The 27,092-nt window shown below is 41.7% G+C and overlaps 2 protein-coding genes across 2 annotated transcripts in view; one reads left to right on the top strand and one right to left on the bottom strand.

Moving 5' to 3' along the window:
- The window catches only part of CLPS (colipase), a 5,800-nt gene extending 498 nt beyond the window's left edge, over positions 1-5,302 (top strand). Inside the window, exons 2-3 of the mRNA XM_042461424.1 lie at positions 1,739-1,861; positions 5,146-5,302. Coding sequence (XP_042317358.1) covers positions 1,739-1,861; positions 5,146-5,274 — 252 coding nt within the window. The 3' untranslated portion in view covers positions 5,275-5,302. The remainder of the gene's footprint in view (positions 1-1,738; positions 1,862-5,145) is intronic.
- LOC121927626 (armadillo repeat-containing protein 12-like) lies at positions 5,287-26,590 on the bottom strand. Its single transcript, XM_042461423.1, has 7 exons — positions 25,664-26,590; positions 22,177-22,375; positions 18,108-18,265; positions 15,620-15,754; positions 11,859-12,032; positions 9,311-9,382; positions 5,287-7,822 (listed from the first exon to the last, which is right to left on the bottom strand). The coding sequence occupies exons 2-7, from the start codon at positions 22,316-22,318 to the stop codon at positions 7,187-7,189; spliced, it is 1,317 nt and encodes a 438-aa protein (XP_042317357.1). The 5' UTR covers positions 22,319-22,375; positions 25,664-26,590; the 3' UTR covers positions 5,287-7,186.
- Between the last annotated feature and the right edge of the window lie 502 nt (positions 26,591-27,092).

The raw sequence follows: 27,092 nt of genomic DNA on the forward strand, positions 1-27,092 counted from the left end.
ATCCTGGCACTGCAGCTGCCCCAACTTGTCCCCATTACCTGGCTCTCCTTTCTTGCGATGTGATGGTTGTCTGCATGGCTGTCTCACTGTGTGGTCCAGCTTGTCCACCACAGGTTGCTTGCCTCTGAGGTCAGAACAAGTAATGAAAACATGGGTGTGTGCCTAGTTTTGACTTCAGAACAAGTGACCTGTGGTGGCAGTTGACATGCCAGGTGGCTGGCCCAGTGAGATGCCCATGCAGACAGCTACTGTAGAGCTGGAATGGAGTGCTCTGGATTTTCCCCAGAAGATCTAGTAACAGGTAACTTTTAAAATGCATGTTAAGGGAAGGGAGTATAGCCTGGTTCTGGCTTGCACCAGAACTGGAGTTTGGGACATGTGTCGTGCATATAGGACAATTCCAGAAGCAGGGGGTGCAGGGGGATGGTCCTTTCAGCCCATGTAGACAAGGCCCATGATAGTTAAAATGTTGTCAATCTGCAACAACAGCCAAATGACACCCTAAATTATGGTGCCAAAATAAAAAAAAAGGTTGGGGGTAACCAGGAGTGGACTATCACATGGAAGGATTGTGAGTTCTGGCTCAGTTCTAGCACACAAAACAAATTCAGACTCAAAATATACTCTTTAATTCTAAGACCACAGATTTGTACCAGGCTCTGGTTGTTGGTTCTTAGAGTTCCATACGCCCCATATCCATGAATCGCTATCATCATTTACAGTGTGGAAAGCAGCATAATCATGGATCTGGATGGTGGAGGGAAGACTAAGTATGGGTGGAGCCAGGATAGGTTTGGTAGGAACCTTATACAGCAAGGAGAATTGATCCCATTTCTTGTTAAAATAGGTTGAACCCATATTTGCAACCAACTTTAAATCAATTTCTCACTGAATTAATCTACAAATTAGTGTGAAGATACCTGCGGAGATAGCCAGCATTGCATAGTGGTTTGAGTGTTGGACTATGACTATAGTAACCAGGGTTTAATTTCCATCTTGGCCAAGAAACCTACTGGGTGACCTTGGCCAAGTCACATGCTCTTAGCCTCAGATGAAGGCAATGGCAAACCTCATCTAAAGAAATCTTGCCAAGAAAACCCCACTATATGTTTGCCTTAGAGTAGCCATAAGTGGGAAATGACTTGAAGATAAACAACAACAAACAACAACAACAAAAACAACAATAACCCTGGACTTTCAGAGAAATCATCATCATCACCACCACCATTATTATTTCTTACCCGCTTCTCCCCATGAATCAAGGTGGGGAACAACAATGAATAGATAAACAACATCAGTTAAAATACATTAATTAAAATACACATCAGTTTAAAATGACAAATAACATATACATGTATTGAATCAATCCACATTTAAAATTCACAATTTAAAAATCAACTGGATAAGCCTGCTGGAAGAGACTGGTTGACCTCAAGTAGAGAGACCTGGATATAAATAAGAACATCTGAATTAACGTTATGCCACTTAAATGTAAGACTTGTAAGAATTAGTTCAGTGGATAGCAACTGTGATATTAGGATGCTACTTGTTGCCCTACTATCAACAACTGATGTTATGATATGCTTGTGTGATGTTTGACCGTTTCATCCAAAAATCACTCATGGTGTTTTATCATATAAAAAGATGATCATACGCACCTGCATGAGAGTGAGAGGAGGATGGGACATGGACATCTATCCTGTTGCTTGCATTTGATCTAATTCCATTTCCCTTTTAGGAGAATGGGGAGCTATGTTTGCAAAGTGCCCAGTGCAAAAGCAATTGCTGTCACAGAAAAAGTGGATTAAGTCTGGCACGTTGTGCAGACAAAGCAGCTGAAAACCAGGAGTGTTCCCGGAAGGTAATTTCTTACAGTTTAGTTAATACTAATAGCCTGCTCCTTTTGCTGAGGAGGCAAAAACTGATGGGCAGCCAATGGAGTCCATAGAAAAGACAGATCTCAAGATACTTGAAAGATGGTTACTCCTTGGATGAAAAGCCTAACAAGTTTTGATCTGTGTGTCCTCTTATTTAACCTTTCCTCTCCACCATTCTGCTCTTAAACCACTGATAGTTTTTCATTTGCCCAGTAAATTGTTCAGGAGTTTCTGGTCCAAAATTGTTTGAAGTTTGATGCTAAGTTGTCTCCTAAAGAAGGCCTTAAATGTATACAATAAACAACCATCTTTGGAGTACTTAAGGTTTTTCTTTTCCTGTTTCTTCTGTGCTCCTTTTGTTGACCACTATAGTTCTTTTGCAGAGCATAAAAAACTTGTTACTTGGGAAAGTGGCCTTTACATGGAGCCTGGAGAAGTTGCTTTTTAAACAACAACTTCCAGAGTCCCCAGTCGGTATGGATCTGGCTGGAGGATTCTTGATGCTGTAGTTCAACATGCAGTTTTACTGAAATATATTTAGTATCACATATTGTAAGCCAGTTGATAAAGTTGGTAGAGATTATGGGGAGCTTTCAACAAGAAAAAAAGAAGCCAATGGAGGTAGGAGAGAAAAATAATATGCTCAAAATAGTAGAGGGATGGTTTAATAAGAAGCAGAGTTAGAGGTAGCAGGAAAGCAATGAATTTAAGGCTACAGTTTTATAACCCCTTTACTCAGCATAAACCCCACTGAATTAAATGACACCTGAGAATATAGAGCATAGGATTGTTCTGTAAGGGGATGAAGAATATAACAAAAATTTTAAAAGTCAAAAGTTGTGGTATTAGATAAAATAATTCTTTCACACCACACAGTTACCAAACTATAATTCTGCTTTAACTCCCATGACTACATCCTATGGAATCCTTTGCTTTGCAGTTGAACTGGAATCAACACACTAAAACTGTGTAGTATGAAAAGAACCAGATGTTAAGAAGATAGAGAGTTTTCCACAGTAGACTAGGCTGGTCCCCTCACTGCTGGCCTTTCACAGGCAGGCAAAGACATTTTTGTTTAAACAGGCCTTTTGAGATCTGGCAGGCTTGGTTTTATTGGGAGATGAGAGGGATGGTCTTGGATTGTTAATTTTAACTTTTTATGTTTTAAATTTTATATTTGTAATTTTTATATTTTTACAATTTTAATTGTTGTATTTTATGTATGTTAGCCACTTTGGGTCCCACTTTGGGAGAATGGCGGGATAAAAATAAATAAATAAATAAATAAATACTATAGGAAAAAGGAGTTAGATTAAAGGATTGTTTATAGCAGCCATGCTGCCTAATAAGAATTAAAATCAGCACCTGGGAAGAACTACATCAGCAAAAGCTCATTTATAATTTACTCCATTACTTTCCCAAGCTAAAATATCTAAAGGGTCTCAGGGATGGATGAAAAGATTCTCCTTTCTCATAACCTTGGCCAGAAATCTGCCGATTAGCTTCCAGGCGCAGTACTGTATAAGGTGTTGGTTATCACCTTTAAAGCCCTATATGGCTTGGGCCTGAGTTATTTGCGGGAATGCCTCTCCTTATATCAGGGGTAGGCAACCTGCGGCCCGCGGGCCGGATGCGGCCCGGCAAGGCCTTGGGACCGGCCCCTGCCCGGTCCTGACACCAATTGCCACCGGGGCCTTTGGCGTCTTGCACGAGGGGCATGGTGGGGCAATTGTCTATAGAAGCCTCAGAAACATGCATTTATCTTAACATTTTTTAAAAAAAATCAGCAATTTTTTTTTGCATGTCCTCCATTTTTTATTTAAAAAGTGCCCTTCATTTGGAAATTTTGTCCTACATTTGTCCCGGTTTATTTATTTATTTAATTTTTAAAAAATTATTTAATTGTTTATTTTTTGACTTCGGCCCCCCAACTCAAAAGGGTTGCCTACCCCTGCCTTATATAATCTGCCCCATTTGGGAAGAATCTATAGAATACCAAATGACTAGATTAACAACGACTTCCCATAGAGCTTTTACTGCTGCTGCTCTTAAACTGTGGAATGACCTACCAGAAGAGATCTGTCTTATTACCACCTTAGATGCTTTTAAGAAGGGACTTAAGACAGATCTCTTCTGGCAGGCTTACCCACTCAACCCTGTATTGGAGCCATATTAAATAAAATGTTCCACTCCTTTGATTATGACTGCCATGTTTGCTATGATTGTCATGCAATTTTATTAATAATGTCAATATTTTATTGATTGTATCTTTGTATTTGTATTTATTTTAATAATATAATTTATTTGTATCCCGCTCAGTCACGGGGAATCTGGGCGGCTAACAGCAGTGGGGAAATACAATATAAAAATTACAATAAGATACAAATACAGATACAATAGCAATCAAGCAAATTTAACAAATACAATAGCAATTTAACAATACAATACAAATGTAACAAATACAACAGCAATCAACAAAGAAAATAAAAACATTACAATCCAATTTTATTGGAAGTAATAATCCCGCCTCGATCCACAGGGAGAGGCGGGAAATATAAATTATTTATTTATATATTATTATTATTAAATCTGACCACACGTTAAGGTAGCTTCATATGTAAAAATAACATGAAGTTGACCTAAAGGAAGATGAAAAGGATGAACCTGGAAATTCTGCCTCTAGGACTACCCCAGTTTGCATGGGCAGTGGTTATACTCACTAGAGATTTGGGTTTTTTCAAGTGCTGGAGAAATTATGGGTGCAGGGTGGCATCCAAGCTTGACTAGATTGATAGAATAAAAATGATGTGGCATGTGTATCTCTAAATTCTGGCATTCAACTTGTAAAAATCTCTCTCTCTCTCAGATAATTCCCAGAATCCTCCAGCAAGCATAGCCAATTGGAAAGGATTCTGGGAGTTGATATCTCCCTTAAAACAAAACAAAACAAAACAAAACAAAACAAGCTTCATTTATATACCGCTTCATACCGCCTGGACAGTGTCTAAGAGGTTTACAACTGTAAGCTTATTTGCCCCCAACAGTCTGGGTACTCATTTTAGTGACCTCGGAAAGATGCAAGCCGGAGTTGAGCTTGAGCCCTTTTGCTGGTCTTGAACTCGCAAGTTGCAACCTTATAGTTTTGAGTGAGTGGCTGCAGTAAAGGCATTTAACCACTGCGCCACCGGGGCTCCTAAAAAGGGAAGTTGTCTAAGTTTTGGTCTGATAAAGCTCTGTATTCTGATCCATCTTTCCATATTTCTTGCAGCATCTTTATGGAGTATATTACAGGTGTCCCTGTGAGAACGGCTTAACTTGTAAAGCAGACTGGACGATTGTGGGGAGTATCACCAACTCTGACTTTGGCATCTGCCAAGACCCAGCAGAGAAAAAGTGAAGGAAAACATTAAAGATGCATAAGCTCAGCTAGTTCCATCAGTTTTGTGGCTGTTATTGTTTCCAACCCAAAAGTATTCCAATATGCATTCAGAGTTTTCCAAACAAAGTCAAGGATATCATCATACCCCCACCTCCACCAATCCTACCCATCTATTTGCTTATGCTGGAAATACTTCCAAACATACCCCTTATTCGGCCTCCTGGGAACCTTTACATAGGCACATTCCACATTCTTATCATTTTCTCAATACATTCTTATACATACACTCAGCCTGCCTGTCTGTACTTCCTAGTCCCATTTTTTTTTGAGGGGGGGGGAGGATTATGAACTAGTGCTCTGGTATATTTAAATATCTAGGCCAGCCATAGCAAATTAAGTGCCTTCTAGATGTGTTGAACTACAATTTCTATCACCCTGCATCCAGAATGTTTTGCTATTGGGTATGGTGAGCATTGTAGTACAACAAATCTAGGAGTCACTGCGTTTGGAAATGCTGGTCTGGACTGCCTGTTCCCTTATCTCAGCTTTGCTAAGAAGAGAATCTACAGATAAAAGAAGGGAAACTAGTGCTTTCTCCTCTCTAACCGTCCACTATTCTACCCTGTGTCTGAGATAAAGGCTTTTCAACTGACACATGGTAAAAGCATTAGAAAGCATCAGGTTTCTTATACCTGGTTCATATTACAGCCATTTACTCTGATGTTATGCTTTTTGTCTTCTTTGCTACCACACTGAGTGTGAATATAAAAGAGGACATCCTTCCTACTTACTAGTTGTCCCAACAAACATTTGATGCTGCTGCAGAAAATGTCACCATGTTTGATACACTGTAGTCTTCTGTCTTCTCATTCTAACTTAAACATGAAGACCTTTGGGCACAGGCACACCTTGAGGGACAATTTTGCATACAGGTTCACAGACATTTTGAATGAGACAACTTTTTAGTGTTTAGACTCAACTTTGAATTCGAGCAACCAAACTGAGGAAATTCTGCATGTACAGCAAAGAGAATATGATCAGCATAAGCAAGAGATTATGCCATGTTTAAGAATTTATCTAGGAATGTGGAAAACACACTCCTCAGATGCCAATATGTAGAGAGATCGTGTAGCATCTTTGAAATGGAAAGTCTGCTTCCTCAGATGCAGTCTAGGAAAGCTCATGCTGCCAACTTCTTTCTTTCAGTAAGTCTCAAAAGTGTTACAAGACCTCTCTACGTACTGATTCTACAGACTAACATGGCTATATCTTTGAATTCTACCACAGATACCTCCAAAGCACCTAGCACCTCTAAAATAAAAAGGGTGTTTTTTTAAAAAAACAAACAAACCTAAATTGTGCAAAAAATTACAAAACCATCTTCAAATGTGGTAGTTTTGCTTATTTTGCCCTATGCTTCCCAAACCAGCTGATGTCATGTCACTTCTGAGTTAGTAAAAAATATGCCTATTCCCACCAGTGGGAATGAAAATTGGCCCCCACCACTGGCAATGTTGCCTGTCTCTGCAGGACTCTATGCCCAGTTTAAGAGGCCAACAGCACTAGACAAAAATGTTATTTCAGCAAGTGGTATTGGTGGTGGGGAGGTCTTTTTGGTTTCATTATTTTTAAATTAAAAGGCCTATCATAAACTGAGAGTTTAAACTATGGTGTACTTGGCCTGTGGATAAATCTGGCACTGGTAAGTAGGTAGCAGATCAGTGCGCAATGAAATAGAGAAAGAAACAGAACTCTAAAGCTCTTTGGGTCAAGGGCTTTCCTGTTTAAATAGAATCAAAAATTTTGAACTCTTTCACAGCTGGGTGAAATTAGACCTTTTTCTGGCATGGAGACCAGCAATAAGTGGTTCTGTCACCTCTTCTCCAATTCCTTTATTATTCCTTTCTTTCCCTCGCTATAAACTGAGTTCTTAAATGCAGTCACTGTTAATGTCATCCAAGTTACCAATTGGATGAAAGCTGCCTCTGGAGTCATCCTCAAGGACCCGTCCACTTGTGTGGATACTGGGGTGGAAACTGAGGTCAGCTCTCTCAAGGGGATAGAAGCTGTGACCAGTTTCATCTGTGCCTTGAAGGGGGTAAAAACTGCGGTTGCTCTCATCATGGGCACTGCCGATGTGGCTATCATCCCCCTGGATATCAGCGGAGTGGATGCTGGAAAAAAGAGGGTGGTTGCTGAGGCTGGAGGTATCGGCCTGGCTAGCTCTTGTTGATTCCAGAGGATGGACACTGATGTTGGCCCCAAAGGGGAGTCCACTTATGACACGACTCTCTTCCTTGTTGAGCCGGAGGCTGAGGATGACTTTGCAGGCCTGGGCCTGCACTTCTTCCTCTGGGTGAATGATGAGAGCCAACAAGCGGTCAGAGAGACGGGAGGTGTCCCCAAAGATGACTTCATGAAGAGAGTTGTCATTGTACTGCCACTGCACTGACTGGTACTGGGGTGACAGGCGCCCGGCACTAAGCCGCTCCACAAAGATTAGCAACTCACAAAGTAGGTTCCCAGGCAGAGAAGGCTGGAAAAGGCTCAGGAATTCAGGAGGGGCCTTGGAAAGAGAGATCACAGCCGGATTTAGTAAAAACAATCTCTCTTCTTCCCTCCCTCCCTACTCTTCAATCCCATGTAGATGATTATAGGGATAAGTGTTTCAAGGCAATGCTACTTCTTGATTTGTGTATTTACTTTTAAAATTTCTATTCCATCTTTCCTCCAAGGAGTTCAAAGAGGCATGTATGACTTCTCTCCAACATCCATATGAGGAAAGTCAAGTATGGGGTTAGTGAATTTGGAGGTCAAGTGAGGATCTGAACTCAGATCTCCCCTCATCCAGCACATTAGCTGTTACGCTACACTGACTTTACTGACAGTCCCTCTCTCTTGTCAGGAATACTGTAGGAAATGAAACAGGAAAATAAATGAGAGAGGAAACTCCCACTGTTGTTATTCCATCTTTATCAGCCACATTGAGTCCCATTTGGGGGAGAAATATGAGATATAAATTCAATAAATAAATAAATACTTTTCTTTGTCCACAGAAAGGTTTTTTTAGCTTGGCCTATGTACTGAAAGGCAGAGTTCTGGGAATAGATCAATATGAATGAAGCAGTAGTTCCTTCTCATACCCTTAGCAATGGAAACAGGGCAATGTCATTGGGAGCATGCTGGACCTTCCCTAGAGAGGCCAGGGTTTGCATGAGAAAGATGGAAACAAGATAAGACATAAACATATGTACCATCAGGTAAAAATTTTTTGATTTCCTTTTCCAAGCACCTCAAAGTCAAAAAACAGTTGTAGAAATTTTCATCTCCACCAGGAGTACATCCTTTGCAAAGGTAATGGGTCTTAATCACACATTCAAAACCAAGTCACCCCAGAATATTCTCTGTTATGACAGGAAGAGTTCCTAACAATATAATGTGGGAAACCTTCCCAAGGCATCAGGTCCTGTGGTTTCCATGGTAATGAGATATTAACAACCCCATTATGAGAAAACCAGTTAACCAGTTCCTGTAAGCAGGAAAGTTAACATTTCTAAAAGAAACATGAAAAGATTAAGGGAGCAGAAATTGTGCAGATTGTGATAAACCCCCAAAATGAGGGCACACCTACACTGTAGGAATACTGTAGTTTTGAGACCACTTTAACTGTCATGGCTCCATCCTACAGTATCCTGGAATTTGAAGTTTTGTAAGGCACCAGCACTCTTTGGCAGAGATGGCTAAAGATCTTATAAAACTACAAATCCCAGGATTCTAGAAAATAGAGCTACAGCACTTAAAGTAGTGCCAAATTGCATTATTTCTACAGTGTAGATACATCCTTTTATGCCAGTTTTTTGTTTGTTTGTTTGTTTTTTGCAGTTGATAGGAATCCTTTATTTATTTCAGCCACATCAGAATTCTGCAGCTGCAGAATTCAGGCAATATATGTGTGTATAATTTTGTTTCAGCCATATATCCTTTTATATATACAGCAGTTTCCCAAAAATTATTCACCTCCCATTGTACCATGAAACTATTTTGTGGCCCTTACCCGACAGTTCATGATATCGTACAGCAGGTCTTCCTCTTGGGCTAATGTGCTGAGAAACCTGAGAACCTGCACCTGAGCAAACAGAGAATATATGTCTTAGGGCTCCATCAGATGAGGCAAATGTAGCAGAAAATTACTATCCTTGTTGCTGAAGTTGTGAGGATGTTTGAAAATGCCCCTACAATGTTTCCGTTTTCCCAAATTATTGCACCGGCTCCATTATTTTATTACCACTTTTTAGTCTAGTGGCTATCATTTTAAATCCAAGCCATATAGGAACAATATATTTCCTTTCCCCCCTTCATTTTTCTTTTTTTTTCTTTTTAAAAAATATGGTATTTTTTAGTTGAAGGTCCTGTCTGCACAGTTCAAACACAAAGCACTCCCTGGTTCTCTCAGTCTGAGAAACTGGACAACACATGGCCCAAAGTCTGGTTCTGATGCAAGCAGACTGGATGATGGTTGGCCCACACAGCACCAGAAAAGGGTGTTAACCCTCTTACCCTGGATTTTAATAATTCACCAGTTGCTCTGGATCTTCTGAGAGACTCCAGAGCCCTCCGTTTGGCACAACATGTGCTGGTGAGCCACCCAGTGAGTCTTCCACTGCTGCCAGTTGCTCGCTATGTGGTCAAAACAAGGCATGCACCTATGTGACCATTGGTGGGTAACTCATTCTGATTTCAGAGCAAAGTGAACCATGGCAGCGATGGACATGCAAGTGGCCCAGTGGGGTGCACATGTGGTCAGCTCCCCGTATCAAAATGGAGGGCAATAAGGGAGGGTTGGGACAGCTCCAGAAGCAGGATACTCTGGGCTGCCCCATGCAGGTGAACACACACAGCCATAGTGCAATAGCAATGAAATGACACTTTTACATTATTACTCTGTAAACGTATGTTTAAATAAATCAGAGTGGAGAATACTTGCCCTTCAACCCATACAGTCATCTTACCAAGCTACAGCCAGTTTAAGAAACCTTGAAAATTTTTGTGCAGATCCAAGAAAATTGCTATAAACACCCCCCTAAAAGAATGGAAGAAGTGGATGCAGTGAGAACAAGTGCTAAAACTCAGTGAAATCCAAAAAGTGATTGTAAGAACTTGCACTGTTTAGGCCAATCTGGAATAGCCCTTTGAAACTATTAATGAGGGGAAATCCTATGCTGCTTGAGATGACATTTCTTAGGTAGCCAAAATGGCACCACAGACAGAGGATTGAGGGAACCCCAAGATTTATAGAAGCACAAAAATAATCAGGGAGAGGGAGAGGAACAATAAGGATTGAGAATATTATTTATTTACTTTTTTTATATGCTGCCTTTCTCTGAGGACGGGACCTGAGGCGGCTTCCAGAACAACAAATTAACAACATTTGCAAAAGGTTTAAAAACCAATTAAACATCACTACATTAAAACACTATAAAGCCGATTAAAAATCATACAAAAGTTAAAAACAGATTGAACATACATCTAAATAAGATCCTTTCCTGCTTAACCATTAAAAGTTTGCTTAAATAAAAACGTCTTTGCTTGCCAGCAAAAGGAAAGGCGGGAGAGGGCCAGCTTAGCCTCCTGTGAAAGGGAATTCCAGAAGGTGGGAGCAGTGGTGTCACTAGGGGTGTGTGGAGGATTCAGCCCACACCAGGTGACACCCTAAGGAGGGGTGACACCACCACTCCTTAAACATCTGCCTTTTGGCAGAAACAGGCTGTGGCATTCATCTGGTTTTATTTAAAATGCTATAGTGGATGAGATGAGTGGGGGTGAGGTTCAGTGAAAGGAGAGGTACATATTTTAAAAAATAAAATTTCAATTTTTAAAACATATTTTTTAATTTGTTTACACTTTTTAAAAAAATACATCATATTTTACAAAATTTTCACTTTAACCACATGAAACTATGCATATGCAAACACATTCATTCTATGTGTATGATTTAGTAATGTAAAGATATAATTTTAATTTTTCTAGTTGTTCAAGTCACAACTATTTGCCATTAGATTCAGTGATATATAGGAATTACGATTTATGAGTAACATTAGTACCAAAAACATTACTAATAATTCTGTATGGTGTAGTATAGGAGGTCATCAATCGGTGTGTGTGTGTGATACCAGTCCTAGTGATGCTACTGAGTGGGAGCAGTCACTGAAAAGGCTCTTTCTTGTGTCCTCAATAAGTAAATCTGCAGTGGTGGGACCAAGAGAAAGCATACTCAGTAGCCAAAGAATGTTGCCTGGGGAAACTGGAAAATCATAGTAATCTAAGGCAGAAAGGGATGGGGGGGGGGGGGGCTATGTTCCATGGACTGCATGAAGCCTGCACTAGTTTTCATGGCCCCACATCCCTGAGAACTCCTGCCACCACTGAAATCATGAGCACAAGTTGGGGCATCACATTCCTGGAAATCTTTAAGAAGCATGATTCTCTTACCAAAAATATGTGTTCGAAGTTATGTATGTTTTTTTTAAAAAAATAAAGGAAGCTAACTTTCCTGTACCAGGCAACCTTGAGGAAGAAGAGGAGGTGCCTGTGTGATTTTGTACCTTGGCCAAAGTATTTGCCATGAGCAAAATATCGAAGAAATGTGGTAGCAAATTTCTCAGCAACGAGTGAGTGTTATCTGGTATATGCAGTCCATTCAGGAGCCTCAATCCTGCCACCTGCAGATTGGTGTCCCAGTTGCTTGTTACGAGCTCAGCAATTTTGGGGACATATTCCTGCACAGCAAAACAAAAGCAGCATTTTCTGTGGTTTATTTTAAAATTTCACATTCTGTCCTTCAGTAGAACACTATCTAAATAGGAATCAGTGGTGTCACCAGATATCCTGCTACCGAATGACACAGGAACATGTGCCACTGCTCCTCCTTTGGTGCCATGCCCTTATTAATTGCTACCCGCCCAACTGTGTTAGTATGCTCTCTTGAGGGGCACTGGTGGTAAAATGCATCACTCCATGGGCCATTTCACATAACACAGTTATAGCATTCAGCCTCAGAGGATTGCAGTGGCAATGACAACCCCCATCTGAAGAAACTTGTCAAGAAAGTCTTGTGATAGGTTCACCTTAGGGTAACCATAAGTCAGAAATGACTTGAAGGCAAACAACAGACAAAGAGGCAGGCAGGCATGCACGCGCACGCACACACACACACACACACACACTTTCACTTTCACTACCATGGCAACATCCTATGGAGTCATGGGATTTGCAGTTCAGAAAGGATATTTAGAATTGTCAATCAGAGAGCTCTAGTGCCTCCTTAAATTACAAATCTCAAGATTCCATAGGATGCACTCACGGAGGATGAAGTATTATCATAGTACTATAATTATGTAGTGGATTGTACTGAAGGCCACTTTTAACCTCTACCCAACCTGTAGTTAACCGCACCCACCCATAGACACACACACACACAAATCTGAAACTGGAAATCACTAGGAATTCCAAGGTCCATGTTTGACACTGTAAATGCATCAAGGCAGTCCAATTTTCAGTGGTCACATGTGTGCTTGGGGTAAGCTTCTATCCTTTTGTTTCTTCAAATTCACTGGTCAAATGAGACTACATGTGAAAGGGATCTAGGAGTCCAAATAGACCACAAGTTGAACATGAGTGAACAGTGCGATGCGGCAGCTAAAAAGGCCAATGCAATTTTAGGCTGCATCAATAAAAGTATAGTGTCTAGATCAAGAGAAGTAATAGTGCCACTGTATTCTGCTTTGGTCAGGCCCCACCTGGAATATTGTGTCCAGTTCTGGGCACCACAATTTAAAAAGGATGTTGAGAAACTGGAGCATGTCCAAAGGAGGGCGATTAAAATGGTGAAGGGTCTGGAAACCATGCCCTATGAGGAACAACTTAGGGAGCTGGGGATGTTTAGCTTGGAGAAGAGATGGTTAAGAGGTGATATGATAGCCCTATTTAAATAGTTGAAGGGATGTCATATTGAAGAGGGAGCAAGCTTGTTTTCTGCTGCTCCACAGAACAGGACCCGGAGCAGTGGATGCAAGCTACAGGAAGAGATTCCACCTCAACATTAGGAGGAACTTCCTGACAGTAAGGGCTGTTTGACAGTGGAACACACTTCCTTGGAGTGGAGTGGAGTCTCCTTCTTTGGAGGTCTTTAAGCAGAGGCTGGATAGCTATCTGTCGGGGATGCTTTGATTGAGAGTTCCTGCATGGCAGGGGGTTGGACTGGATGGCCCTTGTGGTCTCTTCCAACTCTATGATTCTATGAGTCTATGATTCTATGGTCCCTGGTGGTGGTATGTGCATTCAAGTCAACTGTCAACTTTTGGCATTCCCATGAATTTCATAGGATTTTCTTAGGCAAGGAAAACTCAGAGGTAGTTTTGCCCATTCCTTCCTCTGACATGTAGCCTACAGCACCTGGTATTCATTAACAGTCTCCCATCCAAGTACTAATCAGGGCTGAACCTGCTTAACTTCCAAGATCAGGCATGATCAGGTGTCTTTAGGGTATTGATTAATGATCCCCATTATACTCCTCTGTTTTCTTCCTTTTTTCCTCATTCTGTTGTCCCAAGAGTTTCAAAGTATTCCACATTCTGCAGGAAAAGATAATACTGCAACCAGAATAACTTTTGTACAGGAGGCAAAAGTACCAACATTCCTAAGATTTGTTCGGATCTAATCCTTTGGTTCCCCTTGTCATAGAATCTGAGCTTTAATTTTGGGGTCAACCTCTGTCCCATGTGCAGCCTCTCTCAATTCAAAATTCAGAAACTGAATAAATTAAACACAAAGCCAAAAACTGTGCCACTGTGTCCTCTGGTGGTGATACAAAAAATGTGCATGTGTGTGTGCCTTCAGGTTGCCTTTTGACTTATGATAATCCCATGAATTTCATATGGCTTTCTTAGGCAAAGAATACTCAGAGATAGTTTTGCCAGTTCCTTTCTCTCAGCCTACAGCACCTGGTATCAGCTGGTGGTCTCCCATCCAAGCACTAACCAAGACTGACTGTGCTTAGCTTCCAAGATCAGATGGAATCTGATGTCTTTAGGTTATTTAGCCTCTTAATGAAAGGAATGATTGTTGCTGTTGTTGTGTGCCTTCAAGTCATTTCTGACTTATGGCAACCCTAAGGTGACCCTGTCACTAGGTGTTCTTGGCAAGATTTTTCTGTGCAGAAATACATTTTCTCCCACCACCACCACATGTCTTGCTGCACAAGAAAAACTTCCACAAAACTTTAGGATTTTCAAATATGGGGAGAATATTCAATTTCTCCTATACCAGAGAGAAAACTACAGTAATTATTCATCCTTGCACGTGAGGATGAAATCATGAATGATTTACATCCCAGGGTGGGGATCATATTGCTCTCCAAATGTTGTAAGACTACAAGTCCCAGCAGCCCTAGCCAGCAGAGTCTATAATATGAAATGCTGGAAGTTGCAACCCAACAACATTTGGAGGGTCTCTTGATTCTCACTCCTGGTTTAAAGCAACATATGGGCCACCAGGTGTGGTAGGACTGCAACTACTCTTAGTCCTAACCACCTACTCAACCATGAGAAATTATGGGAAGTGCATTCCAACAAGAAAGGAAGGGTTGCAAACTTCCTAGTCCTGATCCAAACTAGACAAGATGAGGGAGATCTGGGAGTTCCTATAATTTTTTTTAATGAAAAGCAGCCACTGATGAGCATAGCTTGATGAATGAAGAATTACCAATGTCTACATGCCAGTTTTCCAGTTTAACCATTCTTTCCAAGCCATTTGCTCTCTGAGGAAAAGCATTCAGGTACTGTGCAGAGGTAAGTCTTTTTCCTGCCAGTACTTATTTCTTTCATGTATTAAAAGATTGTTGTTTCTGTCCCATCCTCACAAATAAATTCCTAGGGCATTTTACAAACATTAAAATACATAGGGGTGGGGGATGAAATAAACTTTCTATACACAATGGATAAACACCGCAAAATGCAAAGGAAAGCCATCAATAGGATAAAATCAACAGCAGAGTTAAAGAGGTAAAATTAAAATGATTCCAGTGGAGATAAAATTAAAATTAAAAGCATACCCTGACAGAAAAGATTATGAATGGTATAACTGCTGATGAAATCCTTAAGAGGTCTTTTTATTTGGTTTGGGGAGGGGGGCAGCACTAACAAATGTTTTTGTTTAATATAATTCCTTCCATTCTGTTGTATAGTGCCATTAGCTTATAGCATGTTTCTTTTGTTGCTTTACCTGTTTTATTGAAGAGTAATTTAAATGAATTCCTATTACATACAACAACCTAAGCATGTTACAATTAGGATATGCAAATGATTACCTGGATTTTAATTTTAAACCTCCAGATGATAGTGAAAGCTTTGAGGGCATTCAGTGCCTCTGTTTTGGTGGCTTTATCTCCATCATCCAGGAATGATGCTATCAGTTTAATATCGTCGTTGGTGCAGGAATTGGCCTGGAAAGCAAGAAAAAAAGGTTATCTAATGTTAACTTGTCTAAACTAAAACAATGTCAACCTGAATTAGCATGCTAAATAATTTCATATTTATTTAACTATTTGAGAGTTTTTCTGTAGGTGTTAAGTTGTTGAACTACATAAATGTATATAATTAGATACAAAAAAATTCCTGTAATACCTTTGAGATTAATTGAGGAAAAGACATTTCTAGTTTAAGTCAGATGCATCAGATGAACCATAGAGTCAGATGCATCAGATGAAGTGGCCTGGAGTCTATGAAAGTCTGTGCTATGTATGTTTTTCTCAGTTTGGGGCTATACAGATGGGTGGCTAAACACTGCCCCTGTATGCCCTGGATCGGTGCAGCAACAGCCGCACGCTACTGCACTGACCCGCACCCCAAAAGAAGCTGCTCTGAGCAGCTTCCTGGAAGGGGTGTCATTAGCACACTCACATGCCATGATGATTCCCCTTCTGGCTAGTGCCGTTTGGGTGCTGCACGCCACAGATGCCATCATGGCATGCACTGTATGGACAGGTGTGCGCCATGATGGTGGACGAGCGACGGAACTAGGGCTGGGTGTGTGTGGATGCTCAGCCCTAGTTTAGCCCTATTCCACAGTCAGGCCAGCACAAAGTACCAGTCTCAAAGGTGCTACAGGATTTCTTTGTTTCTTTTTATACACCTTTATGAAGCCAAGCTACACCAGAGTGCTGGTTTTGATAAATATAGCCCTACATGGCTTAGGTCCAGACTATCTGAAAGCTCTTATCTCCCCATATGAGCTTGCATGAATCTTACAATCATCAGGGGAGAGCTTTCTTTCCATCCCACCACCCTCTCAGGCTTGGTTGATGGGGACAACGGAGAAAGCCTTCTTGGTGGCTGCTCCTAGGCTTTGGAACTCTCTCATAACTGAAGCTCAGTTTGCCCCCTCACTGTTGTCTTTTCTCAGGCAGGCAATGATGTGAATCTGCATATGCGGTTTTAATATTTATTTTTTATTTTAATTGTTTTAATGTTTTAAAAATAATGTTTTAATTGAATATACTTGTATTTAGTGCTTTTTAAAATAAATAAATATAAAACTTTTATTTTTATACCGCTTTTCTGTGATGAGACAATCAAAGTGGCTCACAACATATTAAAATATCCATATTTTCAAAATTATGTCCCAAATTCCCCCCCTTAAAACAGGATTAAACAAGTTACAATTAAAATATCTATTAAAAACACAATAAAAAATACAGCGAGGACAGAGCGGTGGGCTAATACATGATGTGGGGGGCAGTCATTCTATGGCCGGGCACTTTTATTCAGGAAAGGCCTGCCGGAAGAGATTCGTCTTGACAGCTTTTTTAAAGCTGTCTAAACTGGCAATTTGACGGATCTTGTCCGGCAGGCCATTCCATAGTTTGGGAGCAATTGCAGAGAAGGCCCTCTGGGAGGTAGCAGTTAGTCTGGTTTTTAAAGGCTGCAATAGATTCCTCCCAAAGGACCTGGGGGTGCGGAGTGGATTATATGGGAACAGGCGATCCCTCAAATAGGTTGGGCCCAAGCCATGTAGGGCTTTAAAGGTTATAACCAACACCTTGTACTGTGCCTGGAAACTAATAGGCAGCCAGTGAAGAGATTTTAGGATGGGTGTTATTCGGTCCCTCCTAGTTTTTCCGGCGACCAGCCTGGCTACCATATTTTGCACTAGTTGAAGTTTCCGGACTAGGCACAAGGGTAGCCCCATGCAGAGCGCGTTACAGAAATCAAGTTGTGAAGTTACCAGTGAATGTACAATAGTTTCTAGGTCCTTTACTTCCAGGAAAGGGTGCAGCTGGCGTATCAGCCAGAGCTGATAGTAGGCGCTCCTGATCATTGTGCTGTTTTAACTGTTCTGTTTTAATTTATACTATAAGACACTTTGAATCCCATTTCGAAAGAAAAGCAAGATACAAATAAGATAAACAAATAATAACAAGTAAATTGGTCTAAGGCCACCTTGTAAATTGGATAGTTCAAGGGTGATTGGAATGTGAATCACCCAAGTAACTCTGCAACCTCTACAATTCCCCGCCTCTTATAGGTATATGTCATTTTCTGCTAAAACTCCTGTCTAGAGTTTCTTAGTACAAAATGACACCTGAAATCCTCTCCAGCAGAAACATATGGTTTGCTTTTTCAGGCTTCCCTTTTCCATAAAAAATGTAAAATCTTGGTAATTGAAACCCATTGATTTGTAGTGGAATATAAACCAGATTATGAGGAGCCTCTAGAGAGAACCAGGATTTGACTTGCAGAATAGGCCTGCTTTAGAGTTGTTCTTCAACACTGCATTCTATGTCCTGTGACTTTCACCTCTGATTCCCTCAGATAAATATACTGAGTGATGTTATGAAGTGTTGTTCTCTTGGAGTCATCATCAAGGTTTGCGGTGAGGGCTTGTAGGAGCCTCCTGAGTTCTCCAGGAACGTTCACTCTTGCAGATGAAATTGGGTAGTACTCAACAGAAAGTCCTAGAAGCAATCATCCAGAAGTGAAATATTACCTTGCTCGGATCAAAGAAATTCAGGAACCACTTACAGACATGGGAGATATGGAAAATTCATGTAATTCATTTAGTCTGTCCTATAGGTTGGGTCTGGTATGGTTGTGTGCCTTCAAGTGATTTCATACTTGTGGAGACTCTGTCACAGGGTTTTCTTGGCAATACTCTTTGGAGGAGGTTTCCCATTGCCATCATCTGAGACTGAGACTTGCCAAATGTTACCTTTTGGCTTATACTTCCCACAATTCCCAAGCCAGCATAGCTAATGGCCATGTTAGCTGAGAGGTTCCAAGGTTGTGTCATATCTTGGACATATCATGAGAAAATGTGACTCATTGGAAAGGAGGATAATGCTTGCTAAAAGTGGAAGGCAATAGGAAAAGGGGGGGACCATACTACAAGTGGATGGATTCAATTAAGGAAGCAATGGCCCTGTGTTTGCAAGACCTGAAGAGGGCAGTTGATGACTGTGGCTCTTGGAAGTTCCTCTTTCAGAGGAGCACCATGAATCAAAAGGGCTTCCTTTGCCTGCGTAGAAGGGGGACACAAATGGGAATAAACTGGAATCTCAGAGTTTTGGTGTGGCTGAAAGACATTTCCTCTACTTGCTCAGGTGAAGGGTGAACAACTGAAGTCTTATTGTCTAGAAAGGAGTGTTTTCTCTGGCCTGAAAGATGTAAGCTCTGATGTCTTGTGGTTTAAACTTTTAAAAAATTGGTGGTGAGTTGAGCAAAAATGTTAACCTTATGGCTATTTCAACTTCACCAGAATGCACACCCAATCTCAAATGATTCTCTATGGAATCGACATCTCCTAGAAGAGTCTCAATTTACACTGCAAATTCAGGAATACAAACCTAATGTAAATCAAGACTCACTTGTACTGTAATAGAAATATTAACCTCAAGCATTTTTGCACTCTGCTGCACACATCCCATTAGGATCTGCTGCTGTCCAAATCCCAGTAGGCCTCTTCCACCCACTGCCCCTTGTGCAGAAAGGAACACAAGCCAGCAATCTCCTTTTGGAATTTCCAGCTTTCTTCTTCATTTAAATTTGCCTCTTTTAATTTTGGTTCAGGGAAGAAAGCACCAATCCCATCTGATGTTGGAAAGCAGAGTCAGCCTTGGTTAGCACTTGGCTGGGAGACTGCCAACAAATACCAGGTGCTGATGGCTATATTTTAGAGAAAGGAACTGGCAAAACACCTCTGAGTACTCTTCGGCCCCATTCCCACTGGCCCATTTAACGTGGGTGGAACTGGGTAGATCCGGATGCCCCTCCCCCAAATCTCTCCATTAGCGAGTGCCCACTAGATTTGAGGGGCATTTTAACCCGAATGCCTTATCAGGTTTAACTTGAAGGTGCCTGCTGTCAATCAAGCGATCGTCATAGGTGACGTTTGCAGAGGCATCGGAAGTGTGCTTCCCCCCTCCTTTTTTTTAAAGAGCCATGCACAAAATGCCCCAAAGTGCACACATTTTGTCAAAATTTAAAATCTCTTTTTGTGTGTGTGTGTGGGTGGGTGGGTGGGTGGGTGGGTGTGGGCATTTGGGTCAGTGCAGGTTATGATCTGCCCTTGGCCCCATTTTCAACCCCAAAATGCAAGTTAATGCATCCTGTATCCCCCACTCCTTGCCACCCCAGAATGCCTCTTACACATGTAGTAGTAGTAATAATAATAATAATAATAATAATAATAATAATAATAATAATAATAATAAATTCCTCATCTTGGAACTGCCAGAAAAGGATGCAAATGTCATGCATTATTTTTTGCTTTTAAAGCAATTCAGGGCTATCCCTGAAGAGACAGTAGCAAAAGCATGTATTGTTTTGCCAATTGCCTAATTTACAAGAGCAACAAATGTAACATTCGAATTGTGGGATTGATTCGCAAAGGAAAAAAAGTCTAGCCCTTTGCAACATTTCCCCTTTGCTGGAAGCCAGCAAATAGAAGGGAAAGTGAACAAGCAGCTAGCCATGTTCTATGCATCTATATATCTGCCTCAAGAAAAAAAAAACATGCGCATATTTTGTAAAAAATAATTGTAAAAAATAAAAAAGGGGGGGAGGTGCCTGATGGGAGCTCCGTTGGTGCCCTGCCTTTGACCTGACCTGACCTGACCCTTTTCCTCCTGCTAGAGGAGCTTTGCCATTGCCTTCCACTGAGGCTGAGAGAGAGTGACCTGTCAGTTCCAACTGACCCATGGAATCAATTGGGAATAAAAGGGAAATGCAGCGCAGGCATTCTGACTGTAGCATCCGCATATAACACAAATAATAATAATAATAATCCAGGAGCAAGAGGAAATGAAATTAGCACAAGCAAGCACCCAAAAAATCATGCGCATAAATTGTCAAAAGAGGCTGCTTCTGCTGCATCCATTTCCCTACATCCCCCAGTTTGGCCCCACAGCCCTATTTCCCTGGGCAATCCTCCTCCTCCTCCTTCCTTCCGACCCTCACCTCCCTCTGAACTGCCCTGGCTCCTTCATCCTCCTCCTCCTGCTCCGTTATAGGATGCCCTCCATGGCTCCCTTCTTCCCAGGGCTCCCTCCTCCTCCTCCTCCTCCTCCTCCTCCTCCATCACTTTCTCCACTCCCCCCCCCACCTCCCTCTGACAGCCCTTTGCAGCCCAAAAGTCACCCTGATTTCCCCTTTTATCCTTTTCACCCTTTGCATCCAGATTCCCACTTTTCCTTCGGCTCTTTCCTCCTCCCCCTCCCCTCAGATGAGGGGAGGGAATGCTCTGCCCTCTGCCTGCCCTCTGACCTTAATCCCTCCCTGAATTTGCCCCAATCATGATCGAGGGCAAGTTCATATTTTGCGGAACCCGGGTCTTTTGAGAAAAGACAGATTTTAGCCTGATTCTGGATACCCCGGGGTAAGGGGCATTTCCTTGTGCAAGCCTTGACATGGATTGTAACAGAATTGGGCCCAATATGAACTTCATGTGGAAGAATCGATTTCAAAACCAGTGTAAAAGGTAATTTGAATGGCCCCAAAACAAAACTGTGCAATTAATGGGGTCACTATAAGTTGACAGTTGACTTGAAGGCATGCGCGTGCGCGCACACACACACACACACGTGAATCAGAGAGCCCAAAAAGATGGAAGACTGAGGCCCTGTCCAGAAGGGCCAAAAAGCACGTACTGAATACGTGCTAGGGTTGCCTGGGAGTGTCCTTTTCAGACACTCCCAGGCAACCCTAACACGTACTCAGTACATCAAAATGGCGGCGCCCTGTCTACACAGGCGCTGCCATTTTGATGCGATGGATGCATAGCATCTGCACGTCCCGTCATGCTTGTGATGTCACGAGTGGGCCATTTGCACACTCAGGCGTTGCAAACGCGACGCAAAAAGAACCCGCTTTTTGAGGTTCTTTTTCCGTCGCTGGGAAGCCTCTCCACTTGGCAGCTGAGGCTTCCCGCCAGCAGAAATTGAGGTGGCAGCAGACCGCCCTTTTTGGGCGGTATGTATCCCACCCAAGATTGCTATAAGTAAGATGTTCAAAGTAAAATAAAAATAGGAGTTAGCAAAAGTAAGCTTTCAGGAATCTAAGCCAAAGAAGGCCAAAGTGGGGGGAAATGACTGCAGAAAGGCAAAAATGTGTCATCACCAAATCATACAACAAATGAGAAAACAGCTAACAACTAAGCCAGCACAGTTACAAGACATGGATGCTGACAGAGATGGAAAAAATTCCTTGGCTATGCCAAGACTCCCAAAATACTATGCGAGTTATAGCCCATAAAAGTAACTTTAACAAGGTCTGGTTATTAAGTTGCATTGTTCTTCCCTTCTGGAAGAATAACAAAAGTGAACATACAGTGAGGATGGTTTACCATCTCCCTGAAGTGCAGAGGACTTACTAGCTAAGCTGAATGGCTCCGGGTTGTAGGGTGGACTTTGGAACATTGCTAGGAGACTCTTGGATACCAGATAGATGGCTGTAGCTCCTGTAGTTGCCATTACCACATTTTTTATAGTTAGCAGCTCATTGTATTTCTTCATATTCCCTGGAACGTCCAGGTTATCTGGATGAGCTCTGGCCACAGGCAGGTCTCCCACCTATAAAAATACCAGACTATTCATTACACATGGTTTGTGATGTCACCTAAATCCATCATGTCAACTGTTGCATGTCACCATGAAAGCATCTGACAGAGAAGACTTCTGGTTCCCTTGCCCCACCTGATTATTTCTTAAGGTGATCTTGAGCAGTAAGATATGGGAGAAATCATAGCTCAGTGATAGGGAGAACACGTGCCAGAACCTCAGGTTGAATTCTGGGCATCTCCATGGTAGCAAGCGCTGTAAAAGACCCCAGGACACCCCTGGACCCAAAAGAGCTATGAGCCTTATCACATGTGAAACAGGAGCCCCAATTCGAAGCACTTCAGTAGTGAGGGAGAAGCAGGGTCACTTTGAATCATCACCATTTTCCTGGAAGGCCCTACATTTTGCGGTGCCTTGTCCTCCTTTGCAGTGAGGAGGGCCTCTGGTCATGCTGGAGACCAATGCTGTAGGAAGACTAGGAATCCCATTATGGGATTGTTGACTGTCTGTCAGGCCAGAAGACTGGAGAGCCGCCACTCCTGCCACCTTCTGCATAAAGAGAGCGATAGGTTGGTGGATGGGTGGCCTCAGAGGAAGGGAGGGATTCTGGAAGTGCACCCCTGAAGTCATCTAGCTGGTCCCTGGCCCATGAGCCTGGGAGCCTCGCACGCCAGCCTAACCTGCCCAGCCTCTCCTCTCACACTCTCCCCTTTGCACCAACTACTTGGCTGCAGTGGAGTGTGCAGATCTCAAGCAGGCTCTCCCTTCTTCTTCCTCCTCCTCCTTCCCTCTCTCCCTCTTGGCCCAGGCCCTCAGTGAGGCGTCAAGGGCTTCTGCAACTTCTCCTCCCAGGAGGCACACCTCACTGCCTGCCTGGCATGAGGGTGACCAGAGGTCTTCCTTCTCCAGGACTTGGCCTCAATTCCCACCTTCTGTAAAGGAGGAATTCCAAAAGGTCTCCCATTTGGAGAAGGAATTCATTCATATTTCTGTAGGTGTTTTGAACTTTTCTTTCATACTGTCCTCCATTTCTCTGGAATGTTCTCCGTTTTGTAGTGCCTTGTCCTTGCCTTCCCCTGAGGCTGAGTGGCATCACTAGGGGTGTGTGGACCGCACCTTAAATGGGGGGGGGAGTGACACCACTTCTTCTCAAATACCTACCTTTTGGCAGAAACTGTGGCATTCATCTGTATCTCTTTAAAATGCTTTAAGAGATGGTGGGAGTGGGGTGAAACTCAGTGTGAGGAGAAAGGAGAGGCCCCCCAATTTTAAAAAAATTAAAATTTTAAATTTCAAAATTTTAATTTTTTTAATTTTTAAAATTTTCTAAAAACATCACATTTTAACCAGATCTTCACTATGTGTATGTAAATACATTTAGGCTGTAAATATACTATTGTCATTTGAAGGTGTACTTTTAATTTTGCTCATTGTTTTATGTCACAACTATTAATGTTACATTCAGTGCTATATGGGAATTATGGTTTACGAATAACATTAGTGTAAAAAAACAAAAACAAAAAAAACAAAAAAACAAAACAAAACCCATTACTAAGGATTCTGTATGGTGTGAAATAGGAGAAGGCCAATGGTGGGTTTCCAAGGCCCAAACAGACCAAGGACCGACCTACCAGGAATGGGGTTTCCTGCTTAGCTGGCTGCCTACCGGGTCTCTCTCTCTCTCTCTCATACACATACACAGACACACACAGACACACAGTTCCAGAGGAGGGGGGCTTCAGGGCTTGGACATTATGTGAGGCTTCACAGCCTCTGCTCACCCACCTGTAAGGAATCTTCCAAGCCTCAGAATACAAGTTTCAGAAATTACCCCTATCAAGGCTTGTAATTGAAATGCAGCAGCAGCCTTCTCACTCATTTTTTTATTCAAATGTACAAGTAGTTTATTTTCAATTCCTATGGCTTCATTCTGGTAATAAATATTGTAATTGGAGTCTGTGCATTTACTTACTTCTCCCTTCCCTCCAAATTTGAAAACCCTTGAGGAGCAACTTTAAACAAACATTTGATGCACTTTAGGGTTTTAAATCTTGAGTTAAGTCTTGTTGGCCAGTGGCAAAAAAGTGTAGAGAGATCTTGTAGCACTTTTGAAACTAACGGAAAGAAAGAAGTTGGCAGCATGAGCTTTCATAGACATGAGCTTTCATAAACTTTTCTACATCCAAATGCATCTGAGGAAGTAGACTTTAGTCCACAAAAGCTCATGCTGCCAACTTGTTCCTTTCTGTTAGTTTCAAAGGTGGTACAAGATCTCTCTACATACTGATTCTACAAACTAATACAGATGTATCTTTGAATTCTACTTCAGTGACAACAAAAGTTATTAAAAAGGGGAGGGGGTGGCCCATGGTAAAGAAAAGGTTAAGAACTGCTGCTCTACAGTATTCTTTGCCTAAGAAAACCTTATGAAATTCATTGGGATCGCATTAAATCGACAGGCAACCTGATAGCACATATACACACACGTATTTACAACTGCATGTTAAATGAATATTCATTTGCAGGCAGTGGAAGTGCTCAAGGATAGGATCTCAGAGCAAATATCAGATATTAGCTTTCAGATGCCTTACAGAACATTTGACAGGCCCCAGAAGAGGGCAGCAAAACCCTTAAGTTGGTCAAGGGACGCGTTGACAGAAGTTAGAATTTATCCTGCCTTCAGACACACAATGTTTGGTATGCATTTCACTGAACCCGACAACCAACTACATTCTGAGGTGAATACATGCCTTGGAAATGTTGTGGGGTTATATTTTGTTTTTTGGTAGGGTGCTGCAATTTCCAGAATCTCACAGCCAAGTTCTGGGAATTTTCAACTGTGTTCAGTAATGTTAGGAGCAACTTTTTTTTAAAAAGGCAAATACTTAAATGAAGAAGAAGAGCATGGAAAGCTGGAGGTAAATTTGGATCAAAGAAAGTAGGATTTGGTAAAAGGGAGAGTAGAAGACCTCCACCCAAAAAACCTTGGAGCCAGCATAGCTGTGGCAGAGATCTGCTTGCACCAGTGAGAAAAACATGGCATCAAAAAATCAAGCCTCATACATTTCTAGAGCTTTTAACAAAAGTAATGTGGGTATGTTAGAAGCCTTGGGTAGTAGAAAACAGTTGCTAAGTTCAAAACTGCACCCTCAGAGGCATGTTCTCACCCAAATTGCAATTTTCCAGGTTTGAGGGAATCCAGGAGGTACAAATAAAAAAAAATTCAGCATGTTACACAAGGCCAGTTCCCTCCCTTTCAAAATGGTTCTCAAAGGACTGATGGAACAAAAGTGTCCTTACCTGCTTGTGGAAAGATAGCAAGGAGGATGCCAGTCTGGCTGTCTGGAAAAGGAGTCTCAGAGCCTGTGGGCAGCTACCGAAGAGGTCCTCTCTCCCATGTTCCCATCTGTGAAGGTGGTGATAAAAAGAGAAGACCCTCCCCAAAAGATCTCAAAACATGAGCAGAGTCATGTGGGGCAATACAATCTTTCAAGTTACCTGGATCTTGGATTACTCCCCCCGCCCCCTCAGACCTTCATATTCCATGCTTTACAACTTGTTATACATTCCCAATATATTAGAGCAAAAGAAGAAAAACAAAGCAAACATTCCATGATTTCCCAACTATTTTAAAAAAATACTCCCCCTCAAAACATTTTCACACTTTAAACCCAGTTACGTAACCCTCTTGATTGCAAGAATAAAATGGAGTTTGCATCTTCTTCCCTGATTCTAAGCAGATCACTTGGGAATAAACTTCATTTTGTTGTAGAAAAGGATAATATATTTGTAAAGTTATAGCATCTATAACCATATTCACGTCTGGCCATTTTCCCCTTTCTGCCCAAACATTTATTTATTTAGTTTAAATAGAAAAGATGTTTTGTTGACTATGGTCAGCCCAGTTCTGTTTGCCACTGCCTTCATCACCTGCCAGTCTCAGGATGGTTATTTTGGGGAGAGTCTTGTTCTGTTGGGACCTGGACTTTGGTCCTGAGATTCATCTCTAACTGCATCACTGGCTGTTCCTTTTTTAGCCAAACTGGCACAATCTGTGCAGGGATGTACCAGCTGCCTCAAGGAAATCCCAACGCTTGCAGAAGTAAAACAAATTACATCTTAATGGGGGTGGGGGAACCTAAAAGGGAAAAGATTTAAAAACAACAACAGCCCACCGACGTCTGAACATGCTCAGGTAACAATGGTTACTGGCTAGAGGAAATGGAAAAAATGAGAAGAGGAGGAATGGAGTGGAATGTCTAGAATGCTGAAAAACAGCACTCTGTGCTGTAACATTTTATTATAGATCCTACTTTCAAAATAGACCCATGACTTAACCCTGTTGGCAAGAAAGCGTTTCATATTGCCAGACCTTCTCTGAGGAAGCCATTTGTAAATTATTTCATTATTTTTAGGCATAAAAGTGACTTGCTGGAACATTCCCACGGTTAAAATCATTTACAGGGGAAGTCATCTGCAAAGCTGTGGGAAATGTGAAAATGTGAGACACGTGGCCAACACACCTTTTCCTGGCCCTGACTTGCTTTCCAGAACAGAGAAGTGCAACCTGTGACATGGCCCTCAGAATCTATTTCACATATGTGCAATTTCTTAATTCTGATGTGAATGATTTTGCAGAGAGCAATGTAGGAGCTAATAAGCAATGTGACTCAATCCATGAAAACACAACTTTGTGACTGATGCAACTTGACCTGTCCTGATCCAGAAC

The sequence above is a fragment of the Sceloporus undulatus genome, chromosome 4, assembly GCF_019175285.1.
Source record: "Sceloporus undulatus isolate JIND9_A2432 ecotype Alabama chromosome 4, SceUnd_v1.1, whole genome shotgun sequence".
In the NCBI taxonomy this organism is placed as follows: Eukaryota; Metazoa; Chordata; class Lepidosauria; order Squamata; family Phrynosomatidae; genus Sceloporus; species Sceloporus undulatus.